This window comes from Octodon degus, unplaced genomic scaffold (genome assembly GCF_000260255.1).
Source record: "Octodon degus isolate 3935 unplaced genomic scaffold, OctDeg1.0 scaffold00312, whole genome shotgun sequence".
NCBI classification, from domain to species: Eukaryota; Metazoa; Chordata; class Mammalia; order Rodentia; family Octodontidae; genus Octodon; species Octodon degus.
Genome location: NW_004524888.1, coordinates 1088373 through 1103696, shown reverse-complemented (window position 1 = coordinate 1103696; position 15324 = coordinate 1088373). Strand labels below are relative to the sequence as shown.

Genomic DNA, 15324 nt, shown 5'->3' with positions numbered 1-15324 from the left:
AATTACCAACAAAGTGAAAAGACAACCCACAAATTTGGAAAAAATCATGACAAATAAGTACTCAGACAAAGGTCTGCTCTCTAGAATTTATAAAGAACTGAAAACACTAGGGCCCCAAAATTTAAAGACCCAGTCCAGAAATGGGCATCTGAGATGAACACACACTTCTCAGAGGATGAAATTAAAGAAGCAAATAGATATATGAAAAAAATGCTCCACATCACATTTAACCCAGCTATTCCCCTTCTTGGTATTTTTCCAAAAGATCTAAAATCATCATACCACAGTGATATATGTGTACCCATGTTTACAGTAACAATTTGTCACAGCTAAATCTTGGAAACAACTCAAATTCCCATCACCTGAGGAATGGACAAAAAGGATGTGGTATTTTTATACAATGGAGTATTACTTTGCTATAAAGAAAGATAAACTTGAGGTTTTTATAGGTAAATGGATGCAACTAGAGGCTACACTTTCAAATGAAATAAATCAGACCCACATGTGTAAACATCATATTGTCTCCCTAGTGTAAGAACCTGAAAGACTAAATAAAACCTGAAAGGTATAATAGATATAGTAAAATGTAAAAAAAAAAAAAATGACTGAACAAAGGGAATAAATAACTGAGATGAGGAAAAAAAGAAAAGAACAAAAAAAAGGAATGAGGAAAATCATGTAAGGATATACACAGGATAGCAGAAATATTATACTACTAATTTCTATTAGTTTTTCAAAGGTAGTAGTATTTAAACTTTTTACTTTGACCAACTCTATATACTAATATCTATTCTTTGTTCTTATTGCTTGTTTCTCTTTAAAATTAAAAAAATGTTTTTCAGAGACAAAAAACACATTTACCAGAAACAAAACAAAACTCAGCTATTATACTGACAACAGATTATCAGCAATAAGAGATATCAAAAGATAGTAAAAAAGATAGTAAAATAATATTTTTAAAGAGTTAAAAGAAAATTTTTACTACAGAACTAATCAATCTCTATCTCTCTCTCTCTCTCTCTCTCTCTCTCTCTCTCTCTCTCTCTCTCTCTATCTCTCTTTCTCTCTGTCTTTTTGAGGCAGTCTCATTATGCCATTCAGGCTTGTCTTGAGCTCACTTTATAGCCCAGGCTACTACAGAACTTTAGATCAACTTCAGAATATTAGAATCATTCAAGAATAAGGATAAAATGAAAATAGTGTCAGAGAACTCAGTCTGGGCCAATTACACCACATCCTATACTCCCAAATTAACTAAGGTGGTCAGAGTTTTGTACAGAGGCAATGAATGGGCTGTAGTTAACTACAGCTAGAACACCCCACTGGAAAGGAGACACAAACTAGAGAGAGCTCTAAACTAGAAACAAAGTCAACTATAATCAACCTGAAAACTTAGCACAAAACAATAGAAACATGAGAAAGACAAAGCAACAAAATGCTTCCAAAACCTCCCAACTCCCCCAAATCTGATCCATGGGGAATCAAGAGGGAGAAAATGAAAAACAAAACAAAACAAAACAAAACAAAACTACAGTGAAATGATTCCAAAGGATTAACAGAAGAGATTAAAAAAAAAAAAAAAAAAAAAACACCCCATGTTATTGGTGCTTAGCAAGCTCAAAGAAGATATAAACAGATAGTGGACTTAATAGGCAAAAGAAACAGCAAGTTTACAGAAGACACCAATAAAAAGCTAGAAGACATACACAAAATAAAAAGAACTGGAGTCCATGAAAAGGTACCAAACAGAAATCCAAGAAATGAAAAATCCTATTTAAAGGATGGGCAGCAGAAGGGACCATTTCAAGGAAAATATCAGTACTAAAAGATAGGAGTTGCTTTCAGGGGCCAAATATTCAAAGATACCTTAAAAACAGTAAGAGAACATGAAAAATGGATCAAACTGCTAGATGATGCAAAGTAGACTAACTTAAGATTAATTGAAATTAGTAAAAAATCAAAAGACAGAATAAGTGGTATTTTAGAAAACCTGTTCATAGAAGTAACAGGAGAAAACATGTCAAATATAAAGAAAAAATTAAACATGGTGACAAGTGATAAATAGAATGATTTTTTTTTTTTTCCTGGCTCAGGCTGCTTTTTTGTTTTGTTTTTCGTTTTTTTTTTTTTGTTTGTTTGTTTGTTTGTTTTTAATATTTTAGGGAAGGGTCTGACTCATAGTGATCTGCCCGTATACAGCCTCCCAAGACCTGGGATTACAGGTGCCCATGCCACCACGCTGAGACTCAATTGCCGTCTCAGCTCCCCAAGGGCGGAGCCGGCATGGCAGGCCTGGGAATTAAACCCCAGGCCCCTATGCCTGCTTGTAGGCACTTTGATCTGCTGAGCTATTTGGCCAGCCCTAAGAAGTGAAACAGAGAACCCCCAAAAAGACATGCTCAAAAAAGAACCTCCCCAGGGGCCAGGGAGATGGCTCAGTAGAATAAGCACTTCCCTGGCAAGTGCAAGGGCCTGAGTTCAATCCTTGGTTCCAAAAAATAAAAAATAAAAAATAAAAAAAAAAGAAAGAAAGAAAGGAAAAGAAAAGAAAAAACCTCTCCATGACACATGATAGTCAAAATCTCAGAAGTCCAACAAAAATGAACATTGCCAAAATTGAAATTTTTAGTAAGTATTTTGAAACCCATATTCCAATAAATTGGAGAAATCAAAAGAAATGGATAGATTCCTAGATATAAGTGAATTACAAAGACAGACCAAGAAGATATAAAAATCCTGAATGATCCAGTAACAGGCAATGAATTGAAAGAGAAAAAGAAAAAAGAGAAGAAAAAGAAAAACTACCAATTAAGAAAAGCCCAGAATGTGATGGATTCACTGCTGAATTCTACAATAACTTTAGGGAGACCAATATCAATACTCCTCAAGCTCTTTTAGTGAAACTGACAGGGAAGGAATAACATGAAAGTCATTCCTAAAAACTGGTATTACCCTGAATCTAAAACCAGGAAAGGACTGAAATAAAAATAGAGATCTACAATTCAATCTCACTAATGAACATAGATGCAAAAATCCTCAACACAATACTGGCAAACAGAATGCAACAAATTATCAAAAAGATCACACAACATAATCAAGTAGTCTTCATCCTAGAGATGTAAGGATGGTTTAACATATACAAATCAATAAATATAATTTGTCACATAAATAGGAGGGACAAAAATCACATGATCATCTCAATATACATAGTAAAACCACCTGACAAAAATCAACATCCATGCATGATAAAAATCCTAAAAAAAAGTAGGTATAGAAGGTCTGTATCTAAGTCTGATAAATGTTATCTATGACAAACCAATCGCCATCATATTAAATAGGGAAAAGTTTGTTCCTCCAAAATCAGGAACAAAACAATGTCTAAAATCACCACTCCTGTTCAACATAGTTCTCAAAACATTAGCCAGAGCAATCAGGCAAGATAAAGAAATAAAGGGGATATACATAAGAAATGAGTAAGTCAAATTACCATTATTTGCAAATGACATGATCCTCTACATAGAAGACCCAAAAAATTCTACTCAAGAACTTCTATAATTAAAATAACCATACTTTCCAAACTGATATATACCTTTAACACATTCCCAACCAAAATGCTAATAAACATTCCTCATAGAATTAGTTAAAATGATCCCAAGATTTGTATGGAAACAGAAGAAACCCAGTAACAAAAGCAATCCCGGGCAACAAAAGCAAACCAAGAGGTATCACAACCCCAGACTTCAAACTATAATACAAAGTTACAGTGATAAAAGACAAAATGGAGGCCAGCCAAATAGCTCAGCAGATTAAAGAGCCTGCAAGCAGGCACAGGGGCCAAGGGTTCAATCCCTGGGCCTGCCATGCTGGCTACGTCCCCGGGGTGCACTGAGACAACGATTGAGACTGAGCGAAGTGGCGCACACCTATAATCCCAGCACTTGGGAGGCTGTAAACAGGCAGATCACTACGAGTCCAACCTAATAGTGAGAACCTGAATACCCTGTAGACCCTTCCCTAAAGTACAAATAAAATAAAATTTGGGGTAGGGGAGATAGCTCAGTAGAATAAGTGCTTGCCTGGCAAGTGCAAGGGCCTGAGTTCAATCCCCAATTCCACAAAAAAGAAAAAAAAAAAAAGATAGCATGGCATCAGCCAAAATACAGACATATGGATCAACAGACAGAAGATGCAGAAACAGCTACAGGCACATTCAGCTATTTGATCTTTGATAAAGAGACCAGAAACATACTGGAGAAAAGATAACCTCTTTACCAACTGGTGTTAGAAAAACTTGCTAACCACATGCAGAAGACTGACTCTAGACCCATATCTCTCACCATATCTTTTTTTTTTCCTTGTAGAACCAGGAATTGAACTCAGGCCCTCGTTCTTGCCAGGGAAGTGCTTATTCCACTGAGCCACCTCCCCGGCCCCTCTCACCCTATCTTAAACTAAAGCCAAACTAGAACCAAGACCTAAATGTTAAAACAGAAATACTTAATCTGCTGCAAGACAAAATAGGCAAAACCCTTGAATGCCTAAGTGTAGGCAGACTCACTGAACAAAACCCTCATTGCACAAGAAATAGCACCAGAAGTCAAGAAATAACACCACATTATATTCAAAAGCTTCTTCATTGTAAAGGAAACAACCAACAGAGTAAAGAGACAGTCTATGGAAAGGAAAAAATGTTCGTCAGCTTTTCTTTGTATAGAAGACTAATATCTAGAATATATAAAGAACTCAAAAAAAATAGGTCCCCAAAAATAAAAGACCACATCAAACAATGAGCAAGTGAAATGAATAGGTACTTCTTAGAAGTATAAATGACCAATAAATACCTGAAAAAAAAATGTTCAACATCTCTGGTCACTGGAGAAATACAAATTAAAGCAGATTACACCTTATTCTAGAAGCAATGATTGTCATCAAGATATAAATCAATAACAAATGCTGGCAAGGCTGCAAGGAAAGAGGGGAAGCCTTCCACACTCTTGGGAATACGAACTAGTAAAATCATTATGGAAATCAGCGTGGGAGATTCCTCAAAAAATCAAAACTAGAAATTTATTTAACTCAGCTCTTCTCCTTCTAGTTTCTCAAAAGAGTTAAAGAAATCATATTACAACAATCCATGTATACCCATGTTTCTAGCAGCACAATTCGTAATAGATAAAGCTTGGAAGCATCCTATATACCCGTCAATAGATGACTGGATAAAGTTAATGTGACATTTACACACAATGGAGTACCACTCTACTATAAAAAAGAATAAACCTGAATTTTTATAGGAAATAGATGTACCTTGAGACCATAATGTTAAATAAAATAAATCAGAAAAATATCACATGGTTTCTTATAGGAGAAGCCCAAAACATACACTAAAAAATGAATGGAAAAAATTAAGAAAATCAAAGAAAAAGGAAGAAACAAGATTCAAGAAAGAATGGAAAATTGATCTACAGATTCCACATAATTCATACAAAAATTTAAAATGTTGAACTGAAATACAAGATACCCATATGTCCTTGTTAGAAGATACTTTACAACTTCTAAATTCACTACAAAAATACACCAGGACTGTATGGTACTGACATAATATGAGACATACAGAGTATTGGAATTGAGAGCCCAAAAATGAACCCTTCTATCTTTGGTCAACTGCCTGTCAATGAGTATGCAAAAACAATTCAAAAAGAGAAAGGAAAGTTTTTTCAATAAGAAGTGCTGGAAAAACTGGATATCCATAAGCAAAAAAACCCTGAAGTTGGCCCTTTCCTCATACAGTCATAAAAATTAATATAAGTAAAAAAAATTAATATAAATCAAAATTGAATGAAAAAAATGCTAAATGAAAATGTTAAAATTAAAAAACTCTTAGGAAAAAACTAAGGCATAAATCCTTATGATCTTGGTTTTTTAAATTTTATCAAAATTAAAATTTTGTGCCTCAAAGGTCACTATCAAGAAAGTAAACATGGGATAGGAGAACGTATTTCATAAGTGACAAGTATCCAAAATATTTTTTAAAAATTCTTATAACTCAACAATAAAGAGCTTGAAATGGAGAGGGAATGGGAGGGAGAAAGGAAGGAGATAACCAAACTAAAAATTGAATTAAACTTTTAGGGGTGTTTTTGTTTATTTGTTTTGGTGGTATCAGGGATTGAACTCAGGACCTTGCACTTGACAGGCAGGCACTTATGCCTCTGAGCTATATCTCTGGCCATGAATCAATCTTTTGGTGATGGGAAGGGTATCTGGGGGTAGACAGAGTAGGGAGGGAGAGGAAAGGAAGGGAAAAAGAAGCAAAGGATGTATGCTAACTCCCTACAATGAATGTATACATTATATATCTCAAAATGTATTAATTTAAAAAACAAAGTATGTATCAAAGAATTGCATTAAAATGAATTCAAACTTCCCTTTGGTCTTTAAGCTGTGACAAAATCTATTAGATTACAAATAACATAACTGGGCTGGGGAGATAGCTCAGTGGTCTAAGTATGTGCCTGACAAGCACAAGGACCTGGGTTCGATCCCCAGTACCACATGATGTGCAGCCGTGCTGGCCAATGAAACTAGGCGTGGTGGCACATGCCCATAATTCCAGCATTGGGGAGGCTGAGACAGGAGGATCACTGCAAGTGTGAGCTCTGTAGCAAGATCCTGTACCAAATAAATACATAAATAAAATATTTTTTAAAAATAACATAACTGTGTGATTTTACTTTCAATAAAAATTAAAAAATCATCCCCCCAAGCAAAACTAGTCTGAAAGGTTGCAGAATATAAGATCAATATACAAAAATTGAGTGTACTTCTACATATTAGCAATCAAAAATCTAAAAGTAAAATTAAGACAATTTCATTTATAAAAGCACCAAAAAGAATGAAACACAAATTTAATCAAAGAAGTGTAATTGAAAACCATCCCATGTTCATGGCCCAAGACTTTACATCATTAAACGGTGAAACTCCCAAAGTGATATACAGAATAAGAGCAATCCTTTTCAGAATCCCAATTGACTTCTTTGTAGAAATTAATAAGATAAATCTTAAAATTCATTCAGACATCACTGGGCATGGTAGTGCACACCTGTAATCCCAGTACGTGGGAGGATGAGGCAGAAGAATTGTTGAGAGTGAGCTCAAGGCCAGCCTGAACAACATAGTGAGACCCTGTCTCAAAAAGACAAAATTCATTCAGACATGCAAGGGACCCAGAATACTCAAAACAATATATATATGCAAAGTTGAAAGACTCACATTTTCTTATTTCAAAACTTAATACAAAACCACACTGATAAGGGCTATTCCACAGACATAGATCAGTGGAATAGGATTGAGTATACAGAAGGAAACATGTATATCTATGGCCAATGGATTTTGTAAAAGGTACAAGACCATTTAAGAGCAAAAGAATATTCTTAGAGAACAAATGGATAGCTGAATGCAAAGCAAAAAAAAAAGAGAGAGATCTTCACCTCATATTACATATAAAAATTAACTACATGTATCAAAGAACATATTGTAAATAATACAGCTACACAACTATTTAAAGAAAACATGGGGAATCTAGGTGTGGTTGTGTATACCTGTAATCCCAGCATTCTGGAGACATACAGAGACAAACAAGTATATGAACACATCTTTAGTCAGGAGACAAATACCAAGTGCTGTGAGATGTCATCTCACATCCACAGGTGCACAGAATCAAGGGAAGAATGTGAAGGCACCTGAACATTCATGAACTGCTGGGATGTAAAATAGTTCAGCAGCACTAGAAAACAGTCTGTCATGTCTTCAAACAACTCAGCGCAGAGTTACTGTCCCACTCACCCATTCTACTCCTAACGAAAACATGACCACACGAAAACTTTCACATAGAAATTTAGGCCAGAATTATTCATAACCAAAAGTGGAAGCAACTCAAATGCCCATTACATGATGAAAAGAAATTCAAGATACCCAGGGAATGTGATCTAGTCATACAGTGGAATATTATTCAACCATGAAGTACTAACCCATGGTACAATGTTCATGAACCTTGAACACTATGCTAAACAAAAGAAGTCAGACACAAATTCTACAATTCTCTTTATATGAAATGCCCACAATAAGCCAATCTATAGAGACAAGAAAGGAAATTAGTGGTTGCTTAGCTGGGGTGTGGGGATGGAAGACAAGGATAACAGATAAAGGTTATGGAGTTGTTTAGGAGGTGATAAAAAGTTTCTATGGCTGGGGAGATAGCTCAGTGGTCTAAGAGCATACTTGACAAACACAAGGACCTGGGTTTGATCCCTGGTACCACACAACATGCTGCTCTGGGAGCCTAGGCATGCCATGCTGGACACCAAGACTGGGCATGGTGGTACATGCCTGTAATCCCAGTGCTGGGGAGACTGAGACAGGAAGATCCCTGAGTCTTAGCTGCGTAGTGAGACCCTGTACCAAATAAATACAAGATTTAAAAATGTTCTAAAATTGACTGATGAAGATGTATGGATCTGTTAACATACTAAAAACCACTGAACTGTGTACTTTACATGGATGTTATTATAGTATATGAATTACATCTCAGGACCCACCTGGTGTCTCTAAAGTGGTAATAACAAAACAACTGAATGAGGTTCTAGAAAAATCAAATCAGAAATAACTCCTCAGATACCTGGAGAGATGGTGTGCACAATGAAAACCATACTTAGTGACTCTAAAGCAGATACAGACCAAAAAAAAAAAAAAAAAGGAGCTTAAGAAAATTATGGGAGCCATGAATGCTCAGCATTGGAAAGAAACAGAATCCATAAAGCAGATTCAAGAAAATATCCAGGAGAAAAACATTCCACTGAAAGTATCCACAGCAGATTAAGCCAATGTGAGGACAAGATCTCAGATATAGAAGACAAGTTTGTGGTTAGTGATCATAAAAAGAAAGACTTTGTAAAAATAGCAAGGGACCATGAGAAAGCAATACAGAAACTACTAGATGAGACACAGAAGAGTAACTTAATATTCACTGATGTCAATGAAAAAGCAGGAGATAGCACAAATATACAGACATCATGGCAGAAAACTTCCCTCATGGAGAAAAAGAATTTGACATATGGTTAAGTGAGATGTATAAAATTCCAATTAGTGACAGTCAAAAAAACAAAACAAAACACAACATACAGTCAGGCATATCATAATCAAGATTTCAGAAATTCATCACAAAAATAGAATCTTAAAACCTACTAGGAAAAAGAACAAAGTCACCTATAAAGGAAAGTCCATCAGAATTACAGCTGACTTCTCAGCACAAACCCTCAAGTAAAGGAGAGCTTGGAGAGAAGTATTTCAAGCTCTAAAGAAGAATAACCTTCACCCTAGATTGAGAGAACCTGGCAAAACTATCTTTTAAAACTGATGGAGAAATAAGATTACATCCATGACAAAGAAAATCTGAGGACATTTATGACCACCAAACCAGCACTACAAAATATTCTGGAGGATATACTAGAAAGAGATAAGAAGGACTCTAACTCCATGAACCCAAAGAAAAGTTCCCCACCAGGCAAGGGGAACAATTAAACAGAGGGAGGGAAAAAAAGGAGAGGGATACAACAGGAAAATGACAAGGATAGGTCACTACATATCAGTTATAACTATCAGTGTTAGTGGTCTCAATTCACCAATCAAAGGATAAGACTGGCAGAATGGATCAAGAAGCAAGATCTGACAATATGCTGCATACAAAAAATACATTTAATTCCAAAAAAATCATAGACTAGAAATCAAAAGATAGAAAACAATATTCCATGCAACAGGAACCCAGAAAAAAATAGTAGCCTTTCTATTTGAAGACAAAGTGAATTTTAAGCCAAGATTAAGAGAGATAAAGAAGGTCACTATATCCTTATAAAGGGAAGAATTTAAGAGGGAAGTTATAACAATCATAAATATATATGCAACAAATAACAGTGTACCCAACTATATAAAGCAAATATTAATAGTCATGAAAAAGCAAATAAACACTAATACAGTTATATTGAGGGATCTCAAATACTCCACTGTCAAAAAAGACAGCTCACCTAGACAAAAAAAAATAAACAATGAAATATTAGAACTGAATTATATTTTGGGAAAGATGGGGGACAGAAGTTGGAAGAGGAAAACACTTTATGTACAGAGAGGCAAGGGAAAAAGAGACACTGAATTTCTGATCAGAAATCATACAAGTAGGGGCCGGGGAGATGGCTCAGTAGAATAAGTGCTTGCCTGGAAACCACAAGGGCCTGCGTTCAATCCTCGGTTCCACACAAATAAAAAAAAAAAAAAGAAAAGAAAAGAAAAGAAAAGAAAAGAAAAAAGAAATCACACAAGCAAGAGGTGAGATGGAAAAACATTTAAAGTGCTAAAAGAAAACCTACCAACTCAAAATTCTATATCCAAAGGGAAGGAGAAAGATTTTGTCACTGAAATGTAGTGGTAGGACAGCACTGGCAGGGCTGGGTACATGCATAAGGGGAGAGAGGTGTCTTTGACCAGAGGACCCCTGCAATCACCAGTGCTGTCTTCTCGCCCTGCTCCTCACTCCAAGTGCTAACAAAGGGCAGAGCTCAGGCTGCAGGTGGGGACACACAGATGGGTTGGCAATGTACAGTGCAGAGCTCACTGCCACAGTCCACATGCAAGGGCCCACCTGGGAAAGGTCCGGCTCCGCAACTCCTTGATGAAGAGTTGGCTGCCATTCTGCACAGGCTTCACGTCGGGCATCTGCCCTGGGCCGTGTTTGTGCCAGGTCCGCTTCTTCTTGACTGCAGGGAAGATAGGAGGTAACGGCTGTCACCAAACACAGTCCCAGCCCTCTTCTGGGGCCCTAATACCCACCCTATAAAGAGACCAGCAGGGAATCCCCAGAGGAGAACAGGAAGCCAGGGAACTGGGAACATCACAAAACTTGAAACCTCCTAAGGGCCTTATCTTGCCACTCCAGCAGCTGTTTGCACGCACATGTGCGCACACACACACACACGTGGGGGAGCCACTCTCCCTCCCCTCCCCACACTCTCTGGTCCAGAAAATAGGGTCTCCCAGGACCCCTCCTCATTCAGGCATCTTCCTGCTAGGACCTTCATTGCCTGACAGCAATAACCACTGGTAATGGTCCTCTCCTCCCTCTTGTTTCCCACTGGTGACAATATGACTATGAAAATGGCCTGGGTGTCCCCAAGTGAACAGTACTGAATCTCTTCATTATCCTCTAAGCCTCAAGGTCTTACTCCAACCTGACAAGGAATGATGACCATCATCTGAGGGATGGAGAATAAGTTCAACCAGTTAGGTAACCTCATATTGTGATGGAGCTACAGTTCAGAGTTGCTGCGACTACAATGCTTCCCAGTTCCTCTAAAACTTTTGTCATATGGTGACACTTGCCAAGCTCCTATACAAGAGCTCTAGGGCCCCTGTACCAAATCTACATTAATCAGGTAAACCTGCAGGACTCACTGCTCACAGACAAAATCAATCAAAGAGACACACTAGGGCAGCATAGGAAAAGGTCTTGCAGTCCCAGGGCTGGAGCTGCAGGCAGGTCCCACCCTTGCCAAACCAAATTCAGGACACATCCCAGGCCCAGGAGGCAGTGAAAGGAAGCTGGGATGCAGACTCTGGGCCTTCAGAGGGCTCCCAGTACCAGCTATGGGAGGAGCTTCTGGTCACCAAGATGCTTACTGTCAATATAAAAATCAACTGGGGTATCACAGACAAGTACTGGTCACAGGGCAGACTCATACCAGATCTAAGAACACATTCTGGCAAGAAGCACTAGCACCAAGCATCTGTAAGTCTGACAAGACACATATACCTTGAGAGCAGCACAAGTCTGAGTCCCAGGATGTACAACAGTTCTACACAAACACATACATACATACATACATACATATATGCATGCCACGGATGGTGTGTTTGTGCCAGGTCCCCCAAATTCATCTCGTGACATCCTCAGTCCCCAAAGTGATGATGCACCCCACCTCAGCCTTCGGGTTCAAAGCCTATTGCAGGAATCTGCACAGATGAGCTAAGCCTGAGCCTTGGGAGCCCCTAGGTCAAGCTGCACTGAGAGAGAAAGCCAGATGTGGGAGGGGAGGGTGAAGCCCAGGACACATAAAAAGTAGCAGCCTAGGAAAGGCAAGGCCTTCTCAGATTTCCTGGGAGGAGGCAAGTGGGGTAAGTTGGGGCAGAGCCGCTATAAAAGGAGATGATGTGGGTTCACCTTGTCGCAAGCCAGCTGGGTAGGAGTGGACTGAGATGAGGCCCCTCAACATGTCCTGCATTGCCACTGACCTGCATCCCCACATCTACAACCCAATTCAGGCCAATCTAGCCATGCCAGTGCTATGTTCATCCTGACCAGGCCTTCAAGGGTCTTTGCACTTCTGCCTTGGCAGAAGCCAATCAGGGGGTTGGGGGAGGCTCAGTGAGGCCATAAGGAGCCTAAGTCTGGCTGCAGGTCCCCAAGCTATGCCATCCAGTGCTACCCAGGTCATTTCAGCCCCAGCACAGACCCTGCCCTCCACACAGCCCAGGTAAAGGATGCCATTTGGCAGCAGTACTTACGGGTGGACTTCCCATGGGTTTTCTCACAGTTCGGGCAGTGGTAAATGTCGATGTCTGGCGCCTCCTCCTCCTCCACCCCAACACAGCTGAAACAGGAGGGAACAGACCATTACTCACAGGTTTAATCCAACTCAGATGCCTTCCACCCACCAAGCCCAAGGGAGGATCCCTGCTCACTGGGGATGGAGGCCAGGTGGAGCAAGGCTGTGCAGGGACAGCGGTCCTTGGGAGAGAGAATGAGGGTGGGGTCAGCAAGGGACTGCACAGCTACCTTCCTGGACATGACTCCACATCCCAGCTCCAGACCAGGTCCACATATCCAGCAGCCCTGCCTCAGGGAGGGCCACCTTAACTCTGTAATCCCAGGACCCAGAAAGCAAGGGGGATCTCAAAGCTGGGCCACTCTAATCATTTTCCCTGCAGCATCCTGGGGGTCAGCCTTTGGCACCTAGTGTGGGCCACACCATGGCCACTTGTCCAACTTGGCTTGAGAGGACCCTGGGTGAAGCCCAGGTACAACCATGCATTCCTCCCTTCTCTTCTCTGGAGTTCCTCCAAGGCCCTAAAAAACCATGCAGATAGTCCTAGTGTGAGCTGCCTGCTAAGCAGATGCTGGTCTAGTCACTGGCCAACAGCTACTTAGAGAATATGATGATAGTGAGTACATTCTGGTACCTAAAACATCTACAGGTTTCCAGGCAATCAAACCCAGTGAGATGGAAAGTGTTGCTCTGTTCTGTTGCCTTCTACTGTTTTGGTTAAAAGTGACAGACGCACAGTCATTCTGTACCACCCAATAAATGAAAACCCAGCTGGCAAGGGGCAGGGCACAGGGACAGGCAGTGCTTACAAGAAAAAAAAAAAAAAAACAGATTGGAAAGGATTGGAAAACATTTCAATATTTCTTTCTAGTGAGCAAAGAAGTGTAAATAAAACTGACCAGGAAATTTTGAAATGGACATTTTCCCCCAGGGCAGCCCAGGAGAATAAGCTGCTTAGAAGCCACAAAAATGCACTAAGAAAATGGCCCTCTCTTAGTTAGGGTAAGTACTACAAAGCCATTATAAATCAAAAGCTGGCTGCACTGGTGCAGGCCTACAGTCCCAGCGCTCTGGGAGGCTGAGCCAGGAGGATCACAAGTTCAAGTACTGCTTGGGCAACTCAACAGTGCAGATGTTGAGCCTGGACTCACACCTGGCCACCAAGCTTGTAACTCCTCTTTTGCACTTGTGGAGGATATGGGCCACAGTCCCTAGCCCAGGTCTCTGGGCATTCAGTCACCTGGGTCATACAGGAGGGGGCTACCAGGACCTCCATGGACTAGAGCCACAGGGTTCAGAGGGAGGGAAGTCCCTTGGGGAGGAAAGTTCAAGGTACCTAGTCATCTCCTCTCACCTGTGCTCATCCATGTTTGAACCATTGGAAAGGGCACTTTCCTACTTCTGTCCCCCCTCAAGCCTTAGTTGATGATAGAAAAGCACACCCCTGAACTTATTTTCTCATCTACAGGAGGTCTCTAAAATGTAACTGTTAGGTAAAGGTAAAATATACATAAAGGAACCTAAAAGCATCAGAAGGAATCATCCAATCCAAAAGCTGGTTCTTTGCCAGGGATATAGCTCAGCGGTATAAGTGCCTGCCCAGCAAATGGAAGGTGTCATGTTCGATCCCTAGTACTGGGGGGTTGGGGGGAAGTTGGCAATTTGACAAGTCTTTAACTAGACAAGAAAAAAGACTCAAATTCATAAAACCAAAAATGAAAGTAAAGACATTACTATTGACCCCAGAGAAACAAAGAAAGGATTATAAGAGATCACTATGGACTATTACAGACCAACAAGTAAGGCAGCCTAGGCAAAATGAACAGATTTCTAGGAACACACAAAAAAGAATTTTCTATCAAGAAAATCTTAAAAAAAAAAATAGAAAATCCAAATAAATCAGTGAGAAGTAAAGAGATTAAACCAGCCATCAAAAAATTGCCTATTGCCTATAATCCCAGCTCTTGGGAGGCTGTAAACAGGGGGATCACTATGAGTCTGATCTACTAGTGAGACACTGAACACCCTGTAGACTCTTCCCTAAAAAATACAAAAAAAAAAAAAAAAAAAGTAATTTTAGGCTGGCCAGATAGCTCAGCAGATTAAAGTGCGTGCTCAGGCAGACGCAGGGGCTGGGGTTCTATCAGTGGTGGCCCCACCTCCAGGGAGTGTAGAGATGACGATTTAGACTGGGTGTGGTGGTACACTTCTGTAAGCCCAGCACTTGGGAGGCGGAAAAACAGGAAAGATCACTAAAAGTTCAATCTGTGTAGTGAGACCCTGTAGACCCTACACTAAATACATTTTTAAAAAGATTTTTAAAATTTGCCTATTTTGAGATGACCGAGGGCCTGGCGGGATCCTGAATAGACTCAGAGCACAGGCCTGGCGAGTGAGTGAGACGACCCAGGGCCCTCCGGATCCTGAATAGATCCAGAGTGCAGGCCCGGCGAATGAGTGAGACCACCAAGGGCCGTGGGATCCTGAATAGACCCAGAGTGCTGGTCCAGCACGGAACCCTTCAGCAGAACTCCTTGCAAAGAGGCTAGAGGCAAGACCCACACAGCTGATTCAGGAGAAGAACATCTTGCCAGAATGACACAAAGGGTTCAACTCTAATGCCTGCAGCAGAAAGAAGTAGAGCACAGCAGTCAGATCCAAACAACACCCACCTGGA

General features: G+C 39.9%; 1 protein-coding gene across 2 annotated transcripts in view; it reads right to left on the bottom strand.

Moving 5' to 3' along the window:
* Phf2 (PHD finger protein 2) overlaps window positions 1-15324 on the bottom strand; it is a 108757-nt gene that overhangs the window by 35936 nt on the left and 57497 nt on the right. For both annotated transcript variants that reach the window (XM_004647562.2, XM_023707790.1), the window contains exons 2-3: window positions 12607-12692; window positions 10688-10802 (exon numbers count right to left, since the gene is read on the bottom strand). In XM_004647562.2, the coding sequence (XP_004647619.1) occupies window positions 10688-10761 (74 nt within the window). In that variant the 5' untranslated portion in view covers window positions 10762-10802; window positions 12607-12692. The remainder of the gene's footprint in view (window positions 1-10687; window positions 10803-12606; window positions 12693-15324) is intronic.